The sequence below is a fragment of the Orbicella franksi genome, unplaced genomic scaffold, assembly GCF_964199315.1.
Source record: "Orbicella franksi unplaced genomic scaffold, jaOrbFran1.1 SCAFFOLD_37, whole genome shotgun sequence".
In the NCBI taxonomy this organism is placed as follows: Eukaryota; Metazoa; Cnidaria; class Anthozoa; order Scleractinia; family Merulinidae; genus Orbicella; species Orbicella franksi.
The window spans coordinates 1-25971 of NW_027671075.1; the positions used below are offsets into that span (position 1 = coordinate 1).

The 25971-nt window shown below is 38.0% G+C and overlaps 2 protein-coding genes across 2 annotated transcripts; both read right to left on the reverse strand.

Moving 5' to 3' along the window:
• Positions 1–1107: 1107 nt before the first annotated feature.
• Positions 1108–2932, reverse strand: LOC145477263 (pituitary tumor-transforming gene 1 protein-interacting protein-like). Its single transcript, XM_081455504.1, has one exon. The coding sequence runs from the start codon at positions 2631–2633 to the stop codon at positions 2106–2108; it is 528 nt and encodes a 175-aa protein (XP_081311630.1). The 5' UTR covers positions 2634–2932; the 3' UTR covers positions 1108–2105.
• An 813-nt stretch (positions 2933–3745) lies between these two features.
• On the reverse strand, positions 3746–24492 carry LOC145477262 (potassium voltage-gated channel protein Shal-like). Its single transcript, XM_081455503.1, has 5 exons — positions 22862–24492; positions 17567–17729; positions 16224–16301; positions 15007–15108; positions 3746–9496 (listed from the first exon to the last, which is right to left on the reverse strand). The coding sequence occupies exons 1-5, from the start codon at positions 23947–23949 to the stop codon at positions 9053–9055; spliced, it is 1875 nt and encodes a 624-aa protein (XP_081311629.1). The 5' UTR covers positions 23950–24492; the 3' UTR covers positions 3746–9052.
• Between the last annotated feature and the right edge of the window lie 1479 nt (positions 24493–25971).

Genomic DNA, 25971 nt, shown 5'->3' on the forward strand with positions numbered 1-25971 from the left:
TGAATAATTTATAGCCATCTTTGTATTTGAACTACTTTTAACTGCTTTTTTTAACAGTGAATTGCTTCAATTATTTAGTTCTGGTTACAAACAGAGAAAAACATACAGACATGAAATCTGCCTAGAATGCACTCTATACATAGTAAATGTAGTTCATTCTCATGACGTTAAGAAAAAAAAAACGTTTTGGTTGGCAGCTATTAAAATCTTACAAAAAAAAAAACCATATTTAATTTCTGGCCCCAAAATGGCCATAACTTCAAATCGCGTTGTAAAGGACTTCAACAAACACAGCATTTGGAGAGAACAACAGAGCTAATGCGGCGTCGACAAAACCTGGATCGGATCACGGATTGGATCACGGACTGGATCACGGACCGGATCACGGACCGGATCACGGACCGGATCACGGATCGGATCACGGATCGGATCACGGATCGGATCACAGAAAAAAAAAAAGTTTTAAAGAAAAAAAAATCAAAAACTAAAATCAAACCGTTTATAAGATAATGATAAATAAAAAATAAAAGTGGAAAACTAAAATATGTTAAATGAAAATAAGAATCCCGAATTTGACGCAATGACATGTTAATTACAGAGAATGACAAGAGGTCATTTAAAAAGCCACATAAGCGCCTAATTTACGACGAATTTAAATTGTAATGAACAGGCAGATGTAGTTATATTTGAACGTTAGTTGGCTCGAAGCTTGCGTGAACCTCCCATTCTCGTTTTTGAAATTGTTATCAGTGGCTAATTCTCAGCTACATTTTCGTGTCAGATGTGAGCGTTACAGTTGGCGTTACAGTTAAATGAGAAAACTTACGTACGAAAGCTTAAGGACATGACTTGTTTTGAAGGAGCTACGTCATGATTTGCACATCTTGAAAAAACTAGCCTAGTTTTTCAAGTTCGTCATTTGCAATCCCCGTTAATCTTTGCCATCCTTGACGATCCTCATTCCATTTTGATTTGTTCTTGCCTCTTAAGTGTTTTCTATCCTAGAACACGATCATTTTAAGGTTTTATTCTATTTAAAGGCAACTCTTTACGACCCTAAAAATAACTCTAAAACTCGTGACGTAACTCCTAAAATGTTGTTTATTCTCGGGTTGCGTTATCGTTCACACTATCGATGTCATTCCTAGAATTTTTTGTAAAACAGCTATATTTCCTTGAAATACAAATGGTTTGTTTCGTTTTATTCCAGTGCGAAATATCGTATTCCAAACTCACATCTTGTAAAAGTATAGACTTGTCTCAAAAACGGAAATTGTTTGAAATCATCAGGTGTTTAATTTTTTAGTGTTTTTAGTTTTTGTGTTTCTATTCATACGTTCGTCCTATTATTACCATGCTGACTCGTTTTATGACAGTTTGATGCAAGTGAATACACGAAATATCATTTATCTGAACTGCGGAGAAAGATATGAAGACATGATTGATCATCGCAATCAAAACCCAACAGCCTGAAAAAAATTCATCTGTGACCAGCTCCCAGTTGGCTTGATATTATAAAAGAATAAAGGAATATCACACCTGAATTAAAGAAAACTTTCTGCTCACAGTAGTCACTCTACTGCAATTTGCTCAACAAAATTTTGAATTTTTTTCCTTGATCTGATCCGTGATCCGGTCCGTGATCCGATCCGTGATCCGATCCGTGATCCGGTCCGTGATCCGATCCGTGATCCGGTCCGGTCCGATCCAGGTTTTGTCGACGCCGGAGCTAATGTATGCAAAATATTGAACCGGAAAAGTTGAAATCATTCACCCAGAAATAGGTTATTAGGGATAAATGATTCATAAAAATTTAAAAGTATATGGCTGTGATTAACTAGTCGAAATAAGGAGTAGCTAGAAGAGCACGCTAAAGAGAGTGGATAAAACATACGCTTACATACGCTTATCGTGTGCCCTGCAAGCCAATATAACCTTAAAAATTCACCTGAAAAGAATTACGAAAGATAAACAGGGATTTCTCTTTTCTCATCAACGACAGCAAACTCTTGAATTGAAGTTTTTTCTCGAAAACACGACATTCTGACAGTAAATTGGTAATAATATGACTAAATACATCATCAGAAAGGTCCTGAAAAATAGATTTAGAGATTATCGTCTTCAATTCGCTGATAGCCCGATCCGGGCCGCAAGCCATACTTCTTGCGAATTTCATCCCTCTTGACTTCTCTCTCGTTTCGTTTTTGAGCATGGATGGCCTGCATTTCTTCACGTTTACGCTTCAACTTCTTGTCTTCTTTATCCATTCGCTTTTTCTTACACTTGTTACACTGACGACAACAGCAGCAGTATATACAACACCCAAGAAACACCAAGAAGACGCCAACCACGGAAGGCACCAAAATGATGAGAACGTTCCCGGCTATTCGACATTGACCATAATACCATTTTCTGCTAGGGCAATCTCGAGGGACAATTTTCGTCCAGCCAGGATAATTGGTACATTTTTTAGTAGAAGAACACCAATAACACGCGGAATGTCCGGTGCAGTCGCTGCAAGATTTGTTGAAACTCTGACAATCGACTTCCTCAGCAGCTGAAACTGGCAAGGTGAAATACACAACGAAGGCTGATACCAACAACGAAATAAACAAGCGCTGTTCAAAATTCATGACGATTGAAGATTGTTCAGTCTTGAATCGGGATATTCTGACTGTCTGTCCTTCTTCTGTCGTCTTTAAAGTCGCCTCCTTCGATTACTCCCAGTACTACACCGTCTTTTCAATGAAGTAAAGTGAAGTGATTTGTTCTTTTCAAACGCAAGTAATGTTTACTTTGACAAGAGAGATCCCGCGAATGAATGTTCAATTCTGAAAGACGAGGATGAACAGCGATTCCTTTAAAAGTTTCTTCGACGAGAATCGTACATATTACCACAAATCGGCGAATTCTTTCCGTCTGGAATTTTTCACAGCGCAGTGCGACAAGATCAAAAGTACAACCGACTTTTCGTGCGCACGAGCTACGTCACATAATTCAAAACACATTCTTCCCCCTGGAGGAGTGAGAAATAATAGAAATAATAACAACCAGTAAAACCCTTTGCAAGACAAAACATTATACAGCTACCTGCATTTTTGTGATAAATTACGATACCTGATAGCAGTGAGAACAGCACAACGGCATTTTTAAGGAGAAATAAGTGAAGCTTATAGCCAGGAAAGACTTCCTTACTCTGGGTCCCTAAGTAGCTGTTTACGCTTGGGTTATCATGGAACGCGAATTATCATGAGATTGAAAGGAACAATACAAAAACTCGTTTTTCTCACAACGTGAAATTTGAAATTCAAATAAAGATGTTATGCCACCTATGATTGTTCATCCTATTCCTCAGACCCCTTTTTGTCCGAGTTCTTGACACCTATACATTTAAAGTGCGCGCTAGAAGCCTGCAAACCGGCTCCTGGTGGGGACGGAAAAAAATTCTGCGAGCAAGCGCGCTAGGGATGTTTCAGTTATAGGGAACTACATGCGGAGTGTGCGCTAAGAGTTATTCAGTTAAGAGGGAGCTACATGAAGACTGCACGCTAGGGATGGTTCAGTTAGAGGGAGTTACAGGCACGATCCCTCGTCAAAAATAAATTTGTATTTTATCAGCGAAATTCGCAATTGTCTAAATTTGTTCAGTACCTCGATGGCTCTAAAAACGTGCTCCAGCCATATGCGCAATGGCAGCGTTCAATTCTAAATGGAAACACGAAAAATAAGCCGTCGTCGTTTGCGTTCCTCAGACGACGTAGAACTTGGCCATTTCACGTTCTTGCTCTGCAGAGGAGAGGACGGCAAAGAAATGTACGAAATCTTGTAGCGCACGTGCACAGCTTTTGTTTTGCTCATTAAACCTTTTGTTTGGCGACGTTCTCGTTGCCGTCGTCGTCGTGGTTTGCCCAAGCTCCCAATTCAGTTAAAGGGAGGTACATTTAGAGTGCGCGCTAGGTGTCATTCAGTTATAGGGAGGTACATTTAGAGAGTGCGCTGGCCGCTGGGGATGGTTCAGTTAGAGGGAACTACACGCAGAATGCGCGCTAGGGGTCACTCAGTTATAGGGAGGTACATTTAGAGTGTGCGTTGGGGATGGTTCAGTTAGAGGGAACTACACAGAGTGCGCGCTAAGGGTCTCTCAGTTATAGGGAGGTACATCTATAGTGTACGCTGGGGATGGTTCAGTTAGAGGGAGCTACACGCAGAGTGCGCGCTAGGGGTCTCTCAGTTATAAGGAGGTACATTTAGAGTGTGCTCTAGGGACGGCTCAGTTAGAGGGAGCTACATGCAGACTGCGCACTAGGGGTCGTTCAGTTATTGGAAGGTACGTTCAGCGTGTGCGCTAGGGATGGTTCAGTTAGAGGGAACTACATGCAGACTGCGCGCTAGGGATGGTTCAGTTAGAGGGAGCCACATGCAAAGTGCGCACTAGGGGTCGTTCAGTTAAAGGGAGGTACATTTAGAGTGTGCGCTGGGGACGATTCAGTTGTAGGGAGCTACATGAGGAGTGCACAAGGGGTGGTTAAATTAGAGGGAGCTACAGGTAGAGTCCCCGCTAGGGTGGTTCAGTGCGTATATGGTCGCTACGCCCCTAACAAGGGAAGGAATAGTCAGACTGAGGGAGGGATTTTAAAAGAATATAGGAATAAGTAGGGGAAGGGCACTATCAGGGTCAGGGGGAGATAAATTAAAGAGACCATAGAAAATTAGTGGAGGAGGCACCTGAATTGCAGAGATGGAGGCTATGATAAAGAAGGGAGCTATTCAAAGTGCTAGGGGCCTTACAGCACAAACGTTTCACACGATGCGATATCGATGTTTCTCTGTATTTCAAACCAGTATGCAAAATGACGTGACTCACTGCTGGCCAAGGATTGTATTTACTTTTTAAACAATTTTATCCATATATGAGATACCGGATTTGTTTCTAAGACTTCATGACGTTTGTGAAGCAAATAAAAATATAAGAATAGTGTTGTAATTCTGTTTATTGTCAAGGTACATTTTGCTCAGTTCCTGGTATAAATAAAACCTGCGGCGCTGGATGCTCATAAAAAGTAAACTCAAATACTCTTTTCCAGTGTACAATCAGTTCACAGCAAGCATCACAACTAATAATTGTACAAAATGTTTAAGACATATTTTACTATTGCCACTTTATAACTAGCCTCCGCCACAAATATTCGTTTCGCCTGAGTTACCCCAGGAAGCGGAGAATGCAAAGTAAATAAATTGTAACCGGTTCCTTTTCATTAAACCGAGAAGTTTGGAAGGCCAACATAAGGATGGGAGAAAAGTATTCGCATGCTACAACAAATGGCAACGGTAAAGCACATTTAGCCGTGAAATAAATACAAAGCAAACTCCTGGAGCTGGCTCCTTTCTTTTAAATTATAATTCTGAGACTAGGATAGTGTTACGCCCTTTTGCTCACAAAGTCAACTTCATATCTCTCCCTATCCTAAGTACATTTTATGTGATCTAAAGTCAAGATCAGCCCTGTTATTCTCATTAACTGGAATTATAAAACAGTGAAAAGAAAATAGAAACTGATCTCTACTGGGGGTTAAAGGTTCACTCAGTTCAGCAAACGAAAAAAAATCCCTGACTAATCAAATGGTTTTGGCTAATTCTTACATACACTGATTACTTTTACTCTGTATTAATTGTAAGTGGACAAAACATTCAAGATTGTCTTCATGAGACTAAAAGAATTAAAGGATCAGATAAAAACTGGCAATATATTTGAAGCAAAAAATAAAAACTAAAACTGCAGAATTGTTGAGCAACAATTAGAAACAAGTCTTCATCCCAGCCATTGTGTTGGGAAAAACAGAATGTAGAATGAGATAATCCAGTCTTAAATACGATTTTCAATTCATCCAAATAACGACTGAAAACTATAACACAAAGGAAAGAGAACATTGTGCGGCCTCCGCTATTCACTCTCCTCATTAATTTTTATGGGCAAAAAGGTTGAAGCAACCTAATCAACTCCCCTGGCCAAATAATTGACTAGACTTATGCATTGAAGTCAAGGCCCAATAGATGAACTCCACCCATGGGTTCCTTGATATTACCCTCAAAAGAAAGGACAAGAGGAGAATGCAGAGTGAAGCTGCCAATAGAGTACGCCAGGACAAATCATGCCTCAATACTTTTGAGGGTAATGAGCATTTTTTGGCTTCTTAAGACAATTTGCATTATGTTAGTAACATAAGCAATGTGAAGCATTATTTGAATGTAAGGGAAAATATCAGAAATGTAATTATAACATACAAATTAGTGAGGAACGGAAAATAATCAATAGTGACCTTGCTATATAGGATGATACAGATTAAGTTCATAACTATATGAGCACAATGCAAACATACTATAGTAGCCTGAGCATAACTTTATGAGCACAATAATTATTCGTCCAAGCCTACTACGAATACAGAACTTATTTGTAAGATCAATTTCTTTTTTGGACTTCAATCCAATATTCTTCAACTAAAATACCAAAACAAGGAGATTCAAACGAAAAAACAGGCCAATAAAAAGAAAGTTAAAATTCTTAAATTCCCTTTACACTTCCTCGATTAAGAGCTCAGGTGCTTAATTCTTGCCGCTGTGCATTTCATTTTTCAAAGATAAATCCAACCGTACCTTTATACAATTGAACCTCTCTGATACGGACACCACAGGGACCGAGCAAAGTGTCCGTATTAAAGGGGTGTCTGTATTGGAGAGGTCACTATGATGACGTCACTTTGACGTCTCCACTGACAGAATCAGGCCCAAAAGTGATTCACTTGTGAATTTCTGAATCTAAATGATAAAATGTCAATGTTTGTATAACTGCTGACAGGAAATGGTACATACTACAAATTATCAACACCTAGTCTCTGGAGTGTCCATAATAAAGAGGTTAAATTGGTATGATTTTGCTCTCTAGGGCCGAGATTTAGTGTCTGTTGTCTGTTTTAGAGAGGGTCCATATTATAGAGAGTATTTTAGAGGAACTTTATGAGAATTTTGTCAGTACATATGAAGCTGTCCGTATTAGAGAGGAGTCCATATTAGAGAGGTGTCCGTATGGAGAGGTTCAACTGTACAAATACCATTTTGGCTGAAAAGCCCTTGACGAAAATCACATTCCCTTTCTACTTCTGAGCTGATCTGCCTTTTTTTTTTTCAGGAAAAAGACAGGTTCTCAGTAAGTTTTTTGATGATTGAATGGTATTAATGAGACGAGGGGCACTTAATCGAGGAAATACATAACTCTGTTTGTCTTTCCAAACAATGTTTCACTGAAGGTACCTGTAAGACCTGTTTACCTGTAACAAAATACAACTACATAAATGCAACTTATAACACTTTTTAAGTCTTCAAATGTGAATGCATGAACGTGATTTGTGAAACAAAACACATATTACCCTGGAATGTGCTCTTTTAGCAGCTTAAATGTACACAATTGAAATGTAAGTCTGGTATATCAACTGGTTACCTTTTGTGTACAGTATTTTGTGAAAATACCACTAAACTATCAGGAAAAGAGCAGAAAATACATAGCTCTAGTCAAGCTCTAAAATTAAATAGTTGCTATAAGTACCTTGACAGATAAATAATCATCATAAATAGTAAGCTAAATTTTCTCCTTAGCTTACCGCAAACATGCATTTCTTTGTTCTTGTCTGTAAATACAGACCTAGCTGACCTAACCCCTGTCTCAACTAGTGGTAGTCTGATGTCAGGTAGCAAAGTTCACAATGTGGAGGAACCTGTGCAGGAACTCACATAAAGACTTCACATATATTATTGCCTCTACCAAACAATTTTTCAGTTGAGACCACCACAAAGCGATTTAAATTTCAAGTCCTCTATACAAATGCAATCATCACATCCATATCTTTACAGCTTGAAATACCTGAAATGTTTTAAGACACTTTAACCTTTGGCCATCTGGAATTATGGTAATAAATAAGCTTGCCTTTAAGGCTAAACGTCAAAGGTATTTTTGGCCGCCCTTGATCCATAGCAATATACTTTGACTCTCCTATAGCATGGGTATCCGGGGGGCTTTCTTCTGCTGCAGCAAAATTGTAGTGCAAAAAAAGGCAAAGGCTGCGGGGACCCCTCTCCATTCTCCCTGAGGTTTTGCCACTATTATTTTCTCAAATTTGCCACCACATAAATAAACTTCCAGCTATGCAAGCTAATTCTCAGAGCCATTTCCAGTTCAGTATTTGTCCATAGTTTCCCCACTGTAAAGCAGGATAATCCCAGTGGACTTTCAATATCTTTATTCTTGAACATCCCAATATGGCGCAGACCCACTACAAAATGATATTGAGTACCTCTTAAATCCACAACAGGTCTTCAATCCTTGCATTCTTGTGCTCTCCACATGACACAGTGCTTTGCTTTCACGTCTCCTATAGCCACACTGCACCCCACATACAAGATATTTGTCCATTAAAGGACCAGCTCAATCTTCACACCAGCCTGTTATGGCTGTGCGATGCCATGCTACAATGACATAGTCATTTTCATTCACATCTCTGAACTCGCATGGACCAGGTAATCACCTCTCTGTACTTTTGAATACTCCTTCTATCCACTGGTTTTGTAGAAAATATGTCTAACTGAACTCTTGGATAAGTAATTCTTGACGACCATGCGCCATATACACAAAACTGTGCACTGCACATTCTGGTTTTAAATAAGACTTGGAATTTGGTAAAAACTTCACCAAAAGTTTCCATACAAAAAAGATGGATAGTTTGTTCAAAGCTGCATCTGAAATGTTGTGGCACTCAAACACCACTCCGCAAAAACTTTTTAAATACCAAGTATTGCAGCTGTATTAAATATGTACTTGTATTTCAAATTTCAGAAATTTTTTCAAATAATATTTTGTAATAATTTGAAATCTCTTGGAAAGTTAATAGCCACAACTGGAGCTAAATTTCATGATCTGAATCAACAATGAACTTGATGTTGGCACTTGCTGGCAACTTTCACCCTATGAGCAAACTCACTCACTTTGTTCTAAAACAGCTTGATTTTAAATTACTGTGTGAGACCCCCGCCGGTCATTACAATTTTCATATCTGCGATTGGTAGCTCCGTCATGAATATTATTTGGGATTGCCACAGTTTCAAAATCTGGGAGGGTCACAATAGCTGATGTGGTGACATTATTAGGTTGTTTGTCATTGTGTGGCTTAGAGTTAACTTTGTGCTTGCTTTTCACGTCATTCATTGCCATGTAATCAGTTAAAAATGCATTCTCAAGTTGATGTGCAGGTTCAGAGAATGATCTTGTTCGCTTCATGCATTTCCCTGCATAACTGTTTCGGTTGTAACAAGCATTGTCACACACTGCCGCTAATGAAACAGATGAGGAGATTGGTGAACCAGATGGAGTACAAATTGGAGTAGACAGCTTGGGAGTTTTGCGTACAGGTTCTCCTTTATATGAGTACTCCATTTCTACAAACTGCCGTGCCTGGTGAATGTCAAGCAAGATAAAGATAGTGAGTTCTACCTGCAACATAAGCATCACAGAATTTTTGTTCCACTGGTAGTAGCTTTTAGGCCACTGCTTGCTCTCAAACTCTAGCCAGGGCTAAAACCCTAGGCACCTAGATCTGGAGCCAAACTCACTAACCCTTAGGAGACCATGTCTTCTGTTGAAATTTATGCTTCTGATATTAAAGAATAGTTCCTAAAGTCATCCTCCAGAAGATATAAAATTCTGTGGTGCTAGCAAACGTTTAAAGCACTGGCTCTGAAACACAGCACATTTGCCATTCCCATAGAAGTGAAGGTGAGGAGATCATGCATTAAATAGTATCCAGTGTGTATACCCAGCCCAGCTCGATTAGGCGTAGAAATTTTCGTAGAGCTCTATGACTCTATGGTAGTATTTTGAATGTTTAAGCTCTGTTTCTCTTGGATATGCATACACCATGGAGGTGTAATGGCATATAGTTATTGTAGCAAATGTTATACCGCTTAAGAAATGTTGAGTGTTATTACAGATTGCATTTTTTAAATTGTTTTCACTCTACGCTCTATGCTATATGTTCTTCTGTCTATGGTCAAAGTGCTATGCTCTTAAAGCTCATATACTCCATGTTCCACCATCTACGCTCTACGCTCTTCATGTTTATGAGTTTATCAGTTCAAGAATTTTTGACTACTCTCTACACTAGCTTAGAGGCTTAAAAAAACAGTAGAGTGACAAAAAATATTTGGTTGCGAGTGCAAGTTTCTCGCTCATCTGCGATGCTCTAATTTTTGCAATTGTAATTTATTGGCTTTCTTTATTATCTCATATATATATTAAAGTGTTATTACCATCTACAGTATTTTACTAATCTCTTTAATTTACAATTCTGTGCTGAGTTTACCCTCTACACTCTACGCTATATGTTCTACAGTCTACAGTCTACATTCTACTCTCTATGTTCTACCGGCTACTCGCTCCATGCTCTACGATCTTTGATCTACCCTCCAAGTCCATCTACACTCTACTCTACGTTCCACCAGCTACTCTCTTTGATCTCCACTCTCCGATCTTACCATCTACCCTCTAAGCCCATCTACGCTCTCCTCTCTATGTTCTACCAGCTTCTCTCTTTGATCTACATTCTACCCTCTAAGCCCATCTGCTTGGAAGGTTATTGGAACTTTGTAAATTTTTTTTTAAATTTTGTAAATTTTGTAATTTTTTAATGAAGACTAGTGAGCAGCACAAAGGAAGACTTCTTGTAGTTGTAAGATTTTTCATTTATTTCCGACACGTTTCATCTGTCTGAGACTTCTTACAACTAACATTGAACAGCATATATAGCACATCACCATGCTGAAGTTTAATTTCCTATGGAAGTGAATAAATGCTGAAACATGCTGTAAACGGATGTTACAAGAAATGCCTAATGCATATGTTATTGCGTGTTGTTATATTTTGGGGGCCATACGATTAACGCTAATCGTATGGCCCCCTCAAAACATACTATTTACATAGATGTGCTAAAGTAGCAGTCTGGTAAATGTCTCTGGATAACCAGCTTGATGTTAGTGGTTCTGAGTCAAACCATTTATTCGAACTTGAAATGAACATTCTCCACGACAAATTACGACCCCAAAAATGAGCAAACAACATGTCCACATGGTTGCAAAACATCCACTAAGCGTGCAAAGTCATGTGACCTAAGTATTCACACTTTCTGAGTACACTATAACAAAATGTCCTCCACATCACTTAGCATGACTACAGTTAAATGTAGATTTAAAGACTACTATTCTACCATTGCGCGATTTACGTTTTAGCGAAAGTTATTTAGTTCTGTTACTGTATTTAACTTCCCTGAATAAAGGAAGTAAAAACCCAACTGGGTAACTGCGAAGCCAGAGGCGCTTCCAGAATTTCTTGCCTTTCATTAAAGGCTTTAAAGTGCACCTAACCCCAAAAATGTTTTTTCGCTATAACAAATCTAGACTTTATTTGAAGCATTTGGGCGAAGAAATTTTTGAATTTGGTTGAATCCTCGATTTGCTATGCCTTTTCAAAGTCGCACTTGAAGTGTTTCACGACTGCGTTTTAGGGAGTCTGGGGCGGCAGTACCTGATGACGTCTACCCAGGAACCAAACACAATAGCACCTCAGTCAACTCTCTGTATTTGCTTGAGAAAATGGAACACAAAACTAATCGTTTCGATGTATTTTGGGACTAAAACGTCCAAGTTTTGTCTCCAAATCATTTCTTTTTCGTCACTTTGAAGCATTTGGGTGAAGAAATTTTTGAATTTGGTTGAATCCTCGATTTGCTATGCCTTTTCAAAGTCGCACTTGAAGTGTTTCACGACTGCGTTTTAGGGAGTCTGGGGCGGCAGTACCTGATGACGTCTACCCAGGAACCAAACACAATAGCACCTCAGTCAACTCTCTGTATTTGCTCGAGAAAATGGAACACAAAACTAATCGTTTCAATGTATTTTGGGACTAAAACGTCCAAGTTTTGTCTCCAAATCATTTCTTTTTCGTCACTGGAGTCAGAGTTAAGTTTTGATTCGGAAGACTCCGAAATAACTTAGATCGAGCACATTCGACAACTGTGAACTCACTGCTTAGAGCTTTGAGAACAATTTACAATATTTCAAGCGACGAAGGGGAAGACTTCTTTGCAGATGAGCTGCTTGTATATTAGGAATGGAAAGCTAGATACGAAGTGGAGGAGCAGGCAAACGAAAAGCAGGAAAGAAAACTCAAGGACTGCTTTGGATGGTAATTTCGTCAACTAAACATAATAAGATTCCCACGCGTGTTTATAGCCCGTTTACATTTGTCCTTAGTGAGAATGTATTTTGTCAAGGTGTGATTGTTCTGTTAAATCCAGTTTGTGCTTTACTTTCAGTTGAATGCTTCGTGTTTATAAGAGCGATGTATGTGTTGCAGTTTTCAAGACTTGATGACCTCCAAAACATTGGCTTTGATCGATTGAAAATCGTATTGTTTGGACCTGTATTTTTGAAGCTGCGGTAAGCAAGGCGGAAGGAAACATTTCATTCAATTCCCGATTTCACATTGTCACACGTTTTAAGTTGTAACTCCAAATAACCAATGTAAATTGTTCTCAAAGTTTGCAGTGAAATTCGTCGGATAAGCGAAAAGGATGTGTTCCCTAAGCGGTCTGCAGATAATGTTACGCGGTCATATTTTCGACGCTATTGCACAGAATCTTTGTCGCACTGCTGATTTCCAAACCTTCGAAAAACTCTGTGAGTGTAACAATTTTGATATCATGTAATTCTAAAGGATTAATCTTCGACTTTCATCTAAATCGAAAGAGAAATAAGTGTTGGTTAGCGGCGTACAGTTGCGATCTATTTGCATATCAGTATAACGCTTGATCATGATCGGATCACACAACTTTGCCAGTTATGTTATAAATACAGCGGGATTGGAAGATATAGGTTGTCGGTAGTATTTCTACAAATTGCTGGTTAGCTTTAAGCAGAAAATTTATGAAAATAGCATTCGAAAGTCTGGGGAACAAATTCCAGTGAGAGTTCTTCAATGATTCTCACAGATTCAGTTCGCTTGTTTTGCTTCGACAAAATCAACCATCGTTTACGTCTTTATTGCACCATTAGCTGATCATCGTCAGTAAATTGTACAGTATATCTTTCTTTAAATCTGGAACATTGCTGCAACAGCCGATAGCACCTCTGGAAGGCATTTCTGCGCACTTTTTGAATCTGTATTGCACCATCCTGAAGGAAATGAGAGGATGTGAGATATCGAACCTTCCTGGGTAGATGTCACAAGAGCCGCTGGACCCATTCTCCTCAAACTCGGTCGTGAAACAAAATGGCGGTGTTTTGGAGCTATTTTCAAGATTTCGTCGGGGTACAGAAAATCGAGGATTTAACGGAATCCAAAAATTTTTTCGCAGAACTATTTCAAATAACAAGTAGTAATAACAAGTTTTAGCAAAAAAAATTTGGGGGGTTAGGTGCACTTTAAACATGGAGCTATTTCTAGTATAGCACATAAGCTCGCCTCTAATAAAGGCCCTATTGCTGCTTGTAGGATGAAACGACTCAAAGGGAATGCACAGACACTTATTTAGTGGCTTTTGATGGGTAGAAAACTGCAGAGTGCTAAAATTAGCATCTTTGTAAAGAAATAAATCAAGAAACGAAATACTACTTTCGTCAATAACATAGTACGTAAGTTTGATATGATCATTCTTGCTATAGAGACAACTAAGAAACTCTAAAAGGATTTCTTTGGGACCCTTCCAAACCAAAAATGCCTTTTTTTAATGTTTTAATGTTTTAATCTTTTTTTCAATTTTTTTTAAACTTTTTAACTTTTTTTATATTTTGGGGGCCATATGGTTAGTGCTAATCGTATAGCCCCCAAAATATAACAACACGCAATAATATGTGCATTGGGGCATTTCTTGTAACGTCCATTCACAGCATGTTTCAGCAGTTATTCACTTCCATGGGAAGTTAGACTTTGGCACGCGTAAATAATTCCCTGAAGAAGTCTCAGATAGAGACGAAGCGCGTCAGAAATAAACGAAAAAAAGCTTAGAACTACATGAAGTCTTCCCTTGTGCTGCTCACTAGTCTTTGTTAAAAAAATAAAAAATTAAAAAAATTTTAAAAAATTAAAAAATTCCAATAACCTTCCAAGCAGATGGGCTTAGAGGGTACATTGTAGAGCATAGAGCATAGCTTGAAGAGAGTAGCTGGTAAAACATAGAGAGTAGAGCATAGATGGGCTTAGAGGGTAGATGGTAGATCGTAAAGCCTATAGCATAGATCAAAGAGAGTAGCTTGTAGAACATAGAGCGTAGATGGACTTAGAGGGTAGATGGTAGATCATAGAATATAGAGCGTTGATTGAAGACGGTAGCTGGTAGAATGTAGAGAGTAGCATGTAGATGGTAGAACATATAACATAGAGCATAGAAGGTAAACTCAATACAGAATTGTACACTTAAAAGATTATTAAAATACCGTAAACTGTAATAACAATAAACATTCCCCATGTGCTTTGATATTTGCTACAATAGCTGTAAGCCTCTACACCCGTACATAGAACCGTAGAGCATAGATGGTAGAGAGTAAACTCAATACAGAATTTTAAATTGAAAACGATTAAAACATACGTATATGAAGGAATTTGTGCATAAGAATATGCTACAAATTGCAATCAAATGTTATGAAATAGGCAGGTAACCACAGTAACAATACACAACTATGGTAAAAGCTATGAAGTAGGAGGCAATGTATCTTTCCAACATGTAGGAGGAGACTAGTGATGAAAACGTAGAGTCGTAGAGCTCTACGAAAATTTCTACGCCAAATCAGGCTTCATAAAATGGCGCCAGTTGCCAGTGTGAGCTTGGTCTTTAAATTCCCTCACAGCCATTGATCTTCAGCAATGATATGGGTAACAGGCTAATGAGAGACTTGTTATATCAAATGACATACCGTAGCCTTTTCCAAGCACTGAAGTAGATGAGTATGCTGTTCATCAAGATAATTTTTCTCTTTATTACTCACTGGAATTTGTGTCAACTCCAAGCCAGCACCCTAAACAAAATGACCCATAGATCAACAGTAGATCAACAAAACCTCCCTGAACTTGTTTTCACAAGAACTACATAGACATCTGCTTACACACCACTTATCCTTGGAATGTCTATTCACTAACATCACAACTGAATTGTCCTATCCCAATACAAGTACTTCACTGAAAGTACTGGTTCAACAAACAATGACTCAGTGAGTACTTTGCCAACCTAGGAGGAGCTATTGGGAATTTTTACAGTTTGTACAAAAGGGTAAATCTTGTTGCAACCAAAGCAACAGAGACCAAAGCAGCGTTGTCCCTAACAGCTGGCAGCCAGCAGAATTAACCAGATACATTTTTGAAAGGAAAAAAATTAAGAGAAATAAGTTAACTTAGTTTTTCACTTGTAGTAAATACACTAATGGAATTAATTTTCTCATATAAACATAATCTGGTTGCTGATACATTTACAAAATAAAATTTAAGCAGCAATATTGTGTTTACTGCAAAATCACCATGTCATTGAAATAAATTCTCTTCATATCTGGAACCCAAACCAATCCTTTTTAGCACATGTTTTCTGCTACGCATTACATGCAAGGCTGAACACACACACTTTTTTTTTTGGGGGGGGGGGGAGGTACCAGGAGCGCAAACAAAAATGAAAATAGGACAATTGAAAACCACTTGAGCAAGACTAATTTTTGCAGAATAAATCAAAAAGATACAGTCACTGAAATAATCAAAATTTTGCCCCAAGAATCTAGGGAATGCCATTTCTGAGAACCTACAATTTCACAATTTCCTGGCAGGTATGCCCCTGGATCCACTAGGGTGGAGCACCTTTGGCACTCAGTGGTCACTCACCGGCTACTTTCCAAATTTTCCCGCCTACTACATATCTTACAGACAACACTGCAATGAGTTTAAAATATGTATATGAAGGCACCCAGTGGCTTGGTCACCCCAGAAGTATTTACTTTGTCTTAACCTTATGTTGGCTTTTGCTACACTGTACATGTATATTACACTCAATATATATTTAATGTGCAACTGACACTATTCTAGATAAACCATTCCAAAAGCATAATAATTCATTCCTCCTGAAAACACTGCTCTCAGCTGTTTCACTAACCAGTGGAACATTCTCCTTATCAGGGGGGGAAACCAAAGCTGTTCCAGCCATCGTCTTTGAAATGGACACTCTTGCTTTCTGAAAGTGAAGAAAAGGAAACTATCTTGAAGTGATACCTTAAAGAAAACAATAACCCTATGCTTCTTATTTTATACTGAAGGGCATCATTGTTTAAAATGATATTAAAAGAAATTAATCAAATTAACCTTGGGTTAGTGCTAAGCTGGAGGTTAAATTTCTTGACCATAAGTTTGTTAACTTGGGGCAAAATTGTAATGTTAAAGGCAGGACGTGTGGGTTGGTTAATTTAGCATCCTGCAATACTCTGTTAGTTTGGAAAACTCAAGTGGCTCCACTTGAACTGAATTAAGCAAGCATGTAGTCAAGAAACCACAACTTTAGAACATCAAATCATACTGTTTGAGAAGGTTGATCAGGGAGAAGTTGCATATTCTTCAAGGCAAGTTAACCAATAGTACTTCAAAGCCAAAAAAAAAAACAAAGCCTGGCACCAAACATTTGGAACATCAGTCTTCCAAACTGTTTCAAGTAGTTCTTTGTCCAAGTAATCATTGTTTATGATGGAATTTTGAGGAAGGTGACATTTTTCTTGCCTTTGCTATACACTGAAAAATAACCTTGCCATTTTACTTTAACTTCCCTTCACTTTACTAGAGGTTAGACAGTTACTGGTAACCAACTCTGCTAAGTGGTTAAACTTTAACCTGCTGGTTTACCCAATGTTAGCTGTAACCTAGCATTGAAAAATACTCAATTTTACTTCACTTTACTTTTTACCATGACCCCTGGGGGTAATGGGCCAAGAATAAATGTTCATCATTGTTGTCCTCATCATCATAATAATCATCATTATCATTTTATTTAATTGCCACGCAATAAAAAGAAGCTTATATTACATTGTATACATGTATATATAGATATATTAACTCCTCATTACATTTAGTCTTACTAATGTTTATGACTAACCCTCTTTGAACAACTGGACCCAAATGCATTAACGGTGAAATACATGTTCAGCAAATTTGATAAAATTTCTCCTCCACACTTATGGCTCTGGTACTGTGTTACAATGTAAAGGTAAATGCCAAAGAAAACTAAGAATATTTCATTGTCTTTTCTTTCCTTTGAAAAAATATATCAGTGGGGCAAATGTAGGCCTACTGCTATGGTGGTGGGCATTGATTCAAATAAAGGGATGTCTGAATGTTATTTGAGCAGTATCTCAGTACATTGACTAATATTACACGCACTAGCCAAGTAGATAAATAATGATTCAGACTACCAGACATATAAATATCCCCAAGAATTATTTTGCAGCATACCTTGTGAGCTTTCCTTTTATCTGCTCTCTGGTTTTGCAAATATATTCGACTAAAATTAGACACAATGACAGGCACTGGTAAAGCTATCACAAGGACACCACTGAGAGAACACAAGCTACCCACAATCTTTCCAGGGGTTGTTTGTGGTACCATGTCACCATATCTGAAAACAGAAAATAAACAAAAATATTTGCACACAGTTTGGTGCAGTGCAGAGGAGTAAGAGTACCTCCAGCCTCTCAATGGCACATTTATCTTCAGCATTTGAATAATACACATATACTTCTCATTTTAATCTGATCTTTCTGACAAAATACATGAACAGGTGAAAGAGTCAGACTATGCCGTGTTTTATACAGTTGCCTCCAACAAAATCATGTGTGTACTAGAAATGCAGCAGAATGCACCTGAATGCACATAGATTTTCAACATTTTCAGAATCAGCAACCCACCCCAGCCCCATGCAGGAGAAGGTAACCAACTCCAGCATTCTGCCACACTTGTCTGCCTTGATCACGAGCAAGTATTGCCCCACCTACTTTACAATTTTCTCCAGCTTCTTTATTTCAATTTGAAATTTCATACCAAAGTTAAACTACATGTAGAGCAAAAAAACACAGAGAAATTTCAATTTTCATCAGTGTATGTCTACAATGATATAGGTGCTGCTCAAAGACATTTAAAACTCTACTAACTAAAGATGTTTGTTGCCAAAACAGTGGAAAAATGACTAAACTTTCACCACCAACATAAAGAAAGAAGGTGTGGTTTATCTGCAAGGTTTCCAAATAACTTGAATATTCAACTACACAGGAGTCCTACTTCAGACTTTAAAGAAAACTAAAGTCAAAGAATTGAGAAACTAGAGCCACTAGCCTGAATTTCAAAATGCAACTACGGCTTGTTTACTACATGTATTTGATTGCTCCTTTTTAACATGTTAGGAAATAAAACTTTTCAGCTTGGATTTTTGCAAGGACATGTGTTACATCTTCCCCAGTAGTTTTCAGCCTGGCAGACTTTTAGAAAAAGGTTGGGAAAAGTGCCATAATAAATAAACTTCAGGATATTGATCTTATTGATTCCTGTGGCTCCCATTTGTTCCTTAACTTTTACACACATCTGAGCATCCACAACAAGAGGGGAAAAGTTCATGAGAAATATAGTCGGTATCATGTAACAAGTTTTCTAAAGAGCTAGGAGATATTTGGATGTTTATGAGATGTTTATTTAAGTAATTTTCTCAGACGTACCTAGCCTGCAAGACAGAGTTTCCCTTCTCTTTCTGCTTGGTGAGAGATAGGAGAGAACCTCTGCTCACAACTGCTGGATCATTTGATCAGCTGCCATCCACAACCAGGGACGAACAAATTAGAAATAAAGGTTTGACAAGTTTTAGTCAGTTTATGACTTACACATGACTGATAGGGTTCAAAACACTGTTCGTTTGAGAGACTGCAGACAATATCCGCTGCCCTGTGATTGGCTATCAAGTTTCAATTAGCCAAGATCCACTGCCATGAGTTCATAACCTATGCTTCACATTCAGAATTTTGTCCAATGAATAACTGACAATCTCTGTTTGCACAGTTTCAGAAACTATTGCTGTACATTATTTCACCTTACATGCTATTCACTATCAAAGGAGCATGATATGAGGGTCCACAGGCAGGCTACTAAGCTTAACACTTCGATCATTTCAAACCAGTTTGTTTGTCTGCAGCTAAGCTTGTGGTTTGCAGAACAGCGTGACCTTGAACAAAGCCAATTTTTGTTTAATTTGTCTGTTTCTTCGTCGCTCAGTTCTTCATACCACTTACCAAAATTTCTGTAGTTTCTCTAATGTATAAACAGTGGTAAGGTTGGAATTCAAGAAATTCACCACAATTGAACCAAAAATAACATAAACTTGATTGCCTAGAAACGTTTTACATGACAAAGGTTCCCTCTCGTCTCTCACCAAGCAGAAAGAGAAGGGAATCTCTGTCTTGCAAGTTAAGAGATACCAAAAAAGCTTAAGGTAGCTGAATACAGTTTGTGGTTCTTGTGCCTCATTTATGATTTTTCTAAAATCAAGCTTTAATTCTTGGATCCCAAAACAGGGAAGATGCATGTTAAAAGCACAGACTTCGATGTTGTGATAGTTTGATGTATGCAGACAGTCTGTTGTGTGTTGAGATCATTGAACATCAAGCAGACAATAGTTACAACAGCAGCCATTATCACAGCCTTATTGGACAAAGACAAAGATAACAAAACCAGCTAATTCTCAAATATTGATATTTGTTCTGTTTTTGAACATGACTTGTCCTCACAATCAGTTACAGTTATTCTAGTAATTTTAAGCCCAAATGAAATTAATTCATAATCATTCTGTGTGTACAAGTAATATCAAATAATATCAAGCAATATATTTTGGTTATGTATCTAGTTAGTTGTAATAACATACAGTGTCACAAATTAAAGAAACAAATAAAATCTCTGACTAGCAAAATCCTAGTCCCTTGATACACATATAACAACATCCTAAATTAAAAGAAATCAAAGCCACTCATGTTTATATTCAGGGCTCAAAAAAGTGCCATCCAGTCATCCAGGACAATTAGGTTTTCCTGCTGGAATTATCTTTTCATTTTCAGTTGTGCGATGGGGACAAGGGCCCAAGCAAGGTGTCTGTCAACTTAATTACAAAAAGTAAACTAAGACTTGCCCAGAGCAAGCAAAATTTGAGAGCTGCTTCTCCAATGAGCAAGCTGAAATTCATTTTTTTCTTTATTTTTTTTCAAGCCCTGTATGTTTGATTTGAGATGAGATCATCGAAAATATTTGACATAATAAAATTGATAAACACCATATCATTTTATTAGAATATCGCAGGTCACATGAAAATATGGCAATAATTTCTCACAAACCCTGAGCATAACAAATACCCCTTATGACTCTAAAGGAAACTAAACGTTTCATTTAGGCTATACCATGAAGTAACTTGTATGCAGTATATTCTTCTTCACAGTTTAAGCATTTATGGAAAATTTGACTGGATTTCACAATACCGGTACACAGTGTAGGCACCTTGATATTCAATTTAGCACAAATCACACATTTACATAATAAATTAGTACTACAGGAGAGTTTTAACATTTCTTGGAGTAACAGAAAGCCAAACAAGTATGACTTGCATACCCATATTTTCAGTATGTTTGGAACAGTTACAAAAAAATTGATGATCACCACAGTGTTTTAACAAATAAATTGATTGATAAAATGGGTTGAGTCTTTCAATATAAATATAATTATTTTACAGACTATCTAAAATATATGGTTACTTGGCCAAGAAAAACAAGTTCATAAGGAATCAACATAAGAAATTATTATTTTTCCCAAGGAGTGATGCCACTTCCTTCAGCATATATTTTCCAAAGTAAACACAAGAGACAGCAAAATATCTCACTTTTTCAACATGGCAATAATGAAAAACTCTCGAAAATATAAAATATTCATAAAGATGAATTGTCCACTGCTGCATATCAAATGAGTTAAAAAACAGTCAGATACTCAAAGGGATCAGTAAAGCTGGAAAATGCAAAATTATGTACAAAGTCGAATTTAATGCCACACAGTACTGATAAGTATAGGACACTGTAGTAACCATTTAAGCATGTTTGTGCTGTCTCGGTGATGGTGACTAAAAAGGCCCTCATTACACAAATTTCCTATATCTTTGTGGTATAAAACTAACACACTCTACTGACTCTTAACAGGAGGATAATTACTGAGTAAGAGACTGTTTGATATTATATCTTTAATATCTGACCCAACGGAACCATTTTCCTGAAATTTCTCATTTAAAGCAAATGCCCTTTTGTTAATAGTTTTTTGTTTACTAGCTATCAACTGGATAAACCAGAACAATTCCTCATTGAACTGTACAGTTTCATTTTTAAAGTCTAAACAAATTCCACCAGCTGCTGAATTTCTCCCAGTAAATTTTCTTTCAATTCCTTATTAATTTACCACACACAGAGAGAGCATCTTATCATCCTTGTACATTTATGCCACAAGCACTCTGTACACCAAACAGCCACATTTGCAATTGGTTCAGAGCTAAACTCACATCCAACCCATCACAGGAAGCAAGACCACCAGCAGTTAGGAACTGTGAGAGGGTAAAACTGAATTTTCAAAGGCAAAACAGGAAAAAAATGCCATTAGCTGTCTTCTTTCATGGGACAGCATTCACAAGTTCCAAATGCCAATCGAACTGTAAATTGTTCCTTTGTCAAATTATGTGGGCCAAAAACGTAATCATTTCTTGCAAACTCCATCTTGATTCTAAGTGTAAATAGGGACCTCTAAATTACCTAGGCAGCATTCAGCCAAGTAGAGAGACATTAAACATGCATAATATATATCTTTTTCAACCAAATGATCATGCTTTAAATACATGTAGTTGACTTTACATTTGGCCAGAAAAGACTTATCATTCCAAGTTGAGTTTGAAAAGTTGCACTTAATACATTATCACAGTTAAACGTAAACTTGACTCATTAAGCCGACTTATCTGCAGCTTATCTCAAAGACCACAAACAAAACAAGCCATGGCGCTACTAGCTTCGAAAGTTGTAGTGATTCTCATTCACCAGCATTTCACATGAACCTGTAATAGACATTTTCTATTAAATAACCGGCAAATTAAATGTGAAGTTTAAGAAATGTTAGCCAATATTTATTTTTTTAATTCAAGCAATTTTCCTCTCTCTCCCCCCCCCCCCCCCCAAAAAAAAAATTGGCGACGTATAAGACCAGCTTGTGACACTAAAACGGAGAAAACTGATGTTGTACCATTTGTTTGAGCTCGCACGTTCATCAATAAGATATGGTTGAAAACAACACGAAGTAAACATAAACACATTCACATCAAAATATTTTTGTTTTACAGTCAAATTAAGCCTCGTTCGTATTTGAAAGCTAGGGTATCGCCAAAAGCACGATTACAGCCGGATCGATTCGAGGCCTGGAAGCCGATAAATTACCCGGCCTGTTGTCTTAACACTTCATAGGACTAATCTGTAACAACTGTCATAAGCTGCTTGATAACTGCACTTCGATAAACTTCCTGATGTGTCAGATAGCAGAAAAAATACCGGAAACATCCTCTAGACTACACTAGTTACAAACTGAGAATGTCACAAAAGAATTCTCTACACGTACATAACAAAAAAATGTTCTCAACAAACTTGCATGTAATTTGTTCCAGGATTATCTATGTCAACATAACAGTAGAATTGTACTTACCCTAATGTGGTCATTGTGACAATCGTGTACCAGAAACTCGCTGGAATACTCGTGAAATTCGTGTCTTTCTCTCCTTTTTCCACATAGTACATAACAGTGGCGAAAATTATCACCGCCATTGACAGGGAGAACAACAGAAAGCCGAGTTCTGAGGCGCAACTCTTCAGTGTATACCCCAGGATTCGAAGCCCTCTTGAGTGTCTTGAAAATTTGAATATTCTGAAGATCCTAAATACTCTCAGGGTCACAAATGCGCCACTTATAGAATTATCTGGCATAAAGAGTCCAACATAGTAAGGTAATATAGCTACCACATCTATTATGCTCATTAGATCTCGAGCGAACTTGAAGCGGTTAGGAGCTGCGTACAAGCGCGCTATGTACTCAACAGTAAATACTATGACACAAGCTGTTTCCATCGAGAAGAAGGTCTGTTTATTGACGTCGCCAAACGTTCCTCCTTCTGTTGGAAGTGTTTCCACCACAGTGCTGATCACACTAACAGCAATAAAGAAACCAGTGATGTAATATGCCAAAGTAGCAAGCCGCGAGCTTTGCGGATTTTGAAAAGCAGTCCACATCTTCTCGCGAATTGTCGAATCTGTGTTTTCCTCGCCATTCTGAGAACCATCCTCCAGTTTATCAGGTTCAAAAATTCGTTCTTCGCATTCTTTCTTCCTTTCGCGAAAATCTTCCCAACAACAATCGTGCACCACATCTTCAGATATACCGAAAAAGCAAAGTTCGTCTTCAAAGGAAGACACGCATTCTCCCCGCGGGTAGTGCAGCTTTCCATTGCGATAATAATTCAAGACATGGCGGAATAAGTCCGGATCTCGATCAAAGAAGTATTCTTTTGTTTCCGAATCGAAAAAATAGTCCTTTTCGTCACTTCCAAGTAGAGTTTCCGGGAATCGCGCCAATGTATTTTGCCATGTTTCAAACCGCCTCCCACTAACATTGATGGTGACTCGCTCGTCGTTTTTTTGTGATTCTGGCGGAGGTGGCATCGGAGACGTTGCTAAAGGAACCCATCCGACAGCGGCCGCCCTCGCAAACGGCAGCCATGCTCCTACATCGGTGGCCATGATTGATTACGACGGCCTTACATCGAAGGAAGTGATCCAAGCTCACTTGTAAGTCGCGCATCTACTCCGAGCTTGAGAGACAGGTGTAAAAGGTTGTCGCTCTGCCGACAAACAACCAGTTTAATTTATGCCAGCGCATCCACGGATCGATTGAGACATCGATATGTTTGTACCATTTGTTCGAGCGCTGCCTCCTCGATTATCCACCCGGGACGCGCTTTACTGACGGATGAAAGATAATTTCGATCAAACGTTTGATTTCTTCGATGCTTCGAAATGTAGAAACAAATCGCCTTTGAAATCAATCAAATGTTTCAGAGCTCCGGGCACAAATTGGTGTCGAGTATTGAGAACCAAGGACCATGAAATTACTCTTAATCCACAGCTTTTGTTCAAGAGTGAAATACATAGAGCATTAAATTGAAACAGCTTTAGCGTTCCCAGCTTCGGTATTCTTTTTACCTTAGTCTTAAAAGACAAAGCAAAACACGCTTAAAGCGACGTTTTTCATTACAAACTGATTGATGCAATGCTAAATTCTTCTTATGGCTTTCGCATGAGGGAAACCTAATTGCAAAGGATATTGTTAATTAGCATTGGATTAAACAAATTTAAACTCAGTAGCCAATGAATTTCGAGAAAGATGACTGTTTGATTGATAGTTTATCAAACACCAACAGGGCATCTATTGTTCGCCTGTCATGCCTTCGCGCCAAATTTGCAAACGGTGCAAGCGAAAAATAATATTCCTTCTTTTTTTTACTTCGTTACGGGAGTCTTTTCCCGTAAAAAAAATGTTTGTCATCATTTTAAATCTACCCAAGAAATTTGTTGGGTAATCTTTATAGGGAATTCGTAAATGGTAAGAAATAAATGAACGCTTTTGAGTTGTTTGGGTTCATTTTCGCCTTGGAAGACGCCGTCCTGGTTTATAGTGCTTAATAAATAATGGAAAAACATCCAAGCAGAAGGATGTCGTCGTCGATGAATTTAAAAATAAAGGAAGTACTACGTGAAAAAGTTGTCTCTCGAGTTCTTCTTTTCGCTAATTCAAAGCCGGGCCTTCTTGAAACTACCAGAACGTAGCAACTCCAGGGAAGCCATACAGCATAACATTTTAGTGTTATACTTTTAGTTTTATGTTTCTTATACGCTTTGTAAGAATGAACCTTGTGTATTGGTTTTAATTTTTTTCTTTTTGTCATTTGTAGATAGCTAAATACCCTTTTCCTATGCGATAAAAAAAGAAAACTTTAAATTTTATAACGGTTTGAATAAAATCAACGTGCCGGAACGGCGACAGTAATTGTCTGGAGCAACTTACATAATATGTTGTCTAATGCTGACAACTCCAGCCTGCTACCAAAGCAAACGCTGGCAGCAGCTTGTTCAGTTTTGTTATCAACTACGGAAATAAATTAACTTTGCAAATAGGAAGTTGAGGTTGTGTTAGTAGTGAGATCCATTTGTATACCGCTGGGTTTGAACATAAGTATATTGTACATATTTTAATGTTTACCGTGAACAGAAAACACATTGTTAAGCGTTTTAAAAGGTTTTTTAAAAGTCATTTACTCTAAAACGTTCCGTTGACATTTTGTGGATTGCTGGGAAGTGTTGGGATGGATTCGTAGATTGCAGTTTTGATTCGCTTCATAAAAAATGGTGAACAAAGTTGTCCGAAAATTCAGTTGCCATCTACAGGCGCTCGTTTTCGTACGAGAATGGCTTGAGATCGCCCGTTTCTACATTTGGGCTTTAATCTTTATTGTTCAACAGTTCGTCAATACAAGAGGTTTAAAAATACAAGATTCGACCGCTGGCGATTGCTTCAAAGAGACACACTTGGAGGTATTAAGCATAAGCAACTTAAAACAAAAGACAAGGCGTTAATCGGTTTTGTAATTAAGCCATAACAAAGGCTTCTGTGGCGAGGGGCCTAAAATAATGCAAAAACAACCTAATGCAGACAAATATTCGGAGCCTTATCGCAGCAATGCCTCAAAATAAGCGATGCCATTA